Source organism: Formica exsecta, unplaced genomic scaffold (genome assembly GCF_003651465.1).
Source record: "Formica exsecta isolate Colony F162 unplaced genomic scaffold, ASM365146v1 scaffold176, whole genome shotgun sequence".
Classification (NCBI taxonomy): Eukaryota; Metazoa; Arthropoda; class Insecta; order Hymenoptera; family Formicidae; genus Formica; species Formica exsecta.
In genome coordinates this window covers 471372-474137 of record NW_021849077.1, presented here as the reverse complement: position 1 = coordinate 474137, position 2766 = coordinate 471372, and the positions used below count along the sequence as shown (strand labels likewise).

Below are 2766 nucleotides of genomic sequence, written 5' to 3'. Positions count from 1 at the left end.
ATTTGATTTTCAATACTTGGTTATTATGATGTTTTACAATAATTCCAGAATTATAAAAGATTAAATTTGAATATTAATATGAGAAAGAGGGAGGGGGGGAGGGGGGAAGGAGGGAAATATAAAATAAGTTACAAACACAAAGATCAAACGCAAAGTAAATGCAAATGCAATCAATTAATATTTTTGCAGATCTATTCTGTATCAGGCAAAGAATCTAAAATAATTAATTTTAAAAAACCAATTATTACGCGCAACCAAATTTTTTATTATTTCTTATAATTTCTTATAAATCTTTTATTATTTTTATATATTTATCATATTAAATAGATATTTAATATGATAAACATTTGATAATTACCAAAAAAAAAAATATTAATTAAATATTAATTATCGAGAAAATGAAAAAAGAACGAGGCAATGTATATTTTGAAAATAATGTAACACTTTGCACGGCTCTCTCAATCATGGAACAAGCGCTTTGATAAAGATTTATCATCGCGATACAGTTTTGTGTCGTTTATCAAAAGTTTATTGATTGTTAATTTTATAATAATCATGGCGAATTATGCTTCAATATTAATTACGATTGCGTTTAAAGGAAGAATTCGGCAATATACAAAGCGTTTCGCACACCACTACTTCAGTGCTCGAGTGTCGCCGTGCAAATGATAACAAGGCCGTAACATGTAAACAATAGCGCGTCATAGGTCGCCAAACATCTTGTTATTGATAATATCTTGCCGAAATATTTCACGTCCTGTGACGTAATATATACGCGGAATATTAAATTATATGTATAAGTATTTTAAATTATAGATTAATTATTTATTACGCCCGGCGATTGGTTCGACCTCGGGGAGCGGGGATACACTTAGCGCAGAAAGAATATAAATATCCGCGATTTCGGAGTCCCAGAGAGATCAAAAAGATTCCTCGTCGCAAGAACAATAAGAAGAACCTCGGAGCGAGAATCCAGCGATATCGGCAATAACAGATACGACACGGGCAATAGGCGATAACATCTTCGCAAATAAATCGTTCGCAATAAAAACATTCGCCTCCTTTGTCTATTTATCTGTTTAATTCAAATTATATCATCTCATCCTATACACGGGCTATCCTGACAAGCCCACATTAGATTAAATTTAAATTATTTAATTAAATATTATTTAAAAAATAATTATTGCTCATAAAGAGAGATAGCAACAAAACGATAATTTATTATTCGGACTTCTCTCACTACGTTTTTCTTACTTGAATAAATAAAATAAAATTTAATTAAAATTAAAAAAATAAATTACGCGAAAAATGCGCTTCGAAATTTATCTTTGCAATATAATTAACGTTTGATCTAACGTATGTAAATAATTAATTTTAATTATATTAATCATATCAAATTATTCCCCAATAGTTGGCACGATCGTGTTTGGAAAAGGAATTTGAATCATATTTAGATGTGAATCATATTTAGATTGTCGAAGAATCGAACGATAAAGTACCGGAAGAAATATATATATTTAACTTTATTTATGCCAACTGAATAAAAATTTGTTATAAAATTTTTTCATTTTATTATTTCCGTTATTAAGAAAAAATATATTTAATAAATCGCAATATAATTAAAGTAGTAGGGTCTATAGCTAAAATATAATTATTTTATAATTAATTAAATGCATGATATACACACATCTAACGCTTTGGGATATATTTATTGAAGGAAAATTTCTCATAAACTCTAAGTCGCATAAAACAAACTTACACTATACTTTGCTTTAGCATTCAAGCAAGAAAAAATATAGAAATAAACAGGGTGCTAATATAATATAAAATAGACATTATTTCCAAAACTACTGTAGCAATATACCAATAATTATAGTAATTAGAACAATTAAGTTTTGTTTCGGTTACTCGAAAGTGCTAGCGTCAGCATCACGTTGTTTAAAGTTGTAAGAATAAATGTTGTGATTTTGAATCATCAAAATTTTTCGCAAAGTGAGATTGAGACATGTCTTTCTTATCTTTATCTACTAATCTAATATTAAGATAAAACTTGAAAATGGCAAAATATTAGTTATTTAAAATTATTTTTTCAGCGTTTGAGCATTTTATTTGATCATTTAGAAAGTAATGTCATTAATTAATTAATTTTATCAGCTAGATAATATCCATTGGATTCAGTAAAGTATCTTCTATGTTATTTCTTAAAGCTATAATATTTTCGAGACAAAGTTTGAAGTTTGGTCTATCATTCACTGAACTCCAGCAACGCAGTATCAACTCGTACAAAGTCGGTGGGCAATTGAGAGGCATCGGCAACCTGCCTCCAGCGCGGACATAATCTATCACTTCCTGATTAACCTTGCCAGTGTAAGGATGCTCACCCAACGATGTAATTTCCCACATCACAACCCCGAATGACCAAACATCGCTCTGGGAAGTAAATTTTCCGACCACCAAAGATTCCGGTGCCATCCAGCAAACAGGAAGAAGACCTTGTCCTTTCTAAAACATGTGATTTTAACAAAGTAAATCTCCTGGTTCAAGTTATCTATTTTTGGAGTGCTAAAACAAAATACGTTTACTTTTCAAAGTAAAAATGTACTATATCATTCCGACAAAAAAAGAACACACAAACATTTCTAATCAAGATTAAAATTATGCAAATTAGAAACTTGTACATTGCTTCCTCATCATTTTATTTCGCTCACAAACTAAAGCTCCTTAGAGCCAGCGAGTTTTTCAATTTTGGCTTCCTCATAGGGAAAG

General features: G+C 29.9%; 1 protein-coding gene across 1 annotated transcript in view; it reads right to left on the bottom strand.

Annotated features, from left to right (window-relative positions):
* Positions 1–1655: 1655 nt before the first annotated feature.
* Positions 1656–2766, bottom strand: part of LOC115233534 (proto-oncogene tyrosine-protein kinase ROS-like) — a 10959-nt gene continuing 9848 nt past the window's right edge. Inside the window, 1 exon segment of the mRNA XM_029804016.1 lies at positions 1656–2502. Coding sequence (XP_029659876.1) covers positions 2155–2502 — 348 coding nt within the window. The 3' untranslated portion in view covers positions 1656–2154.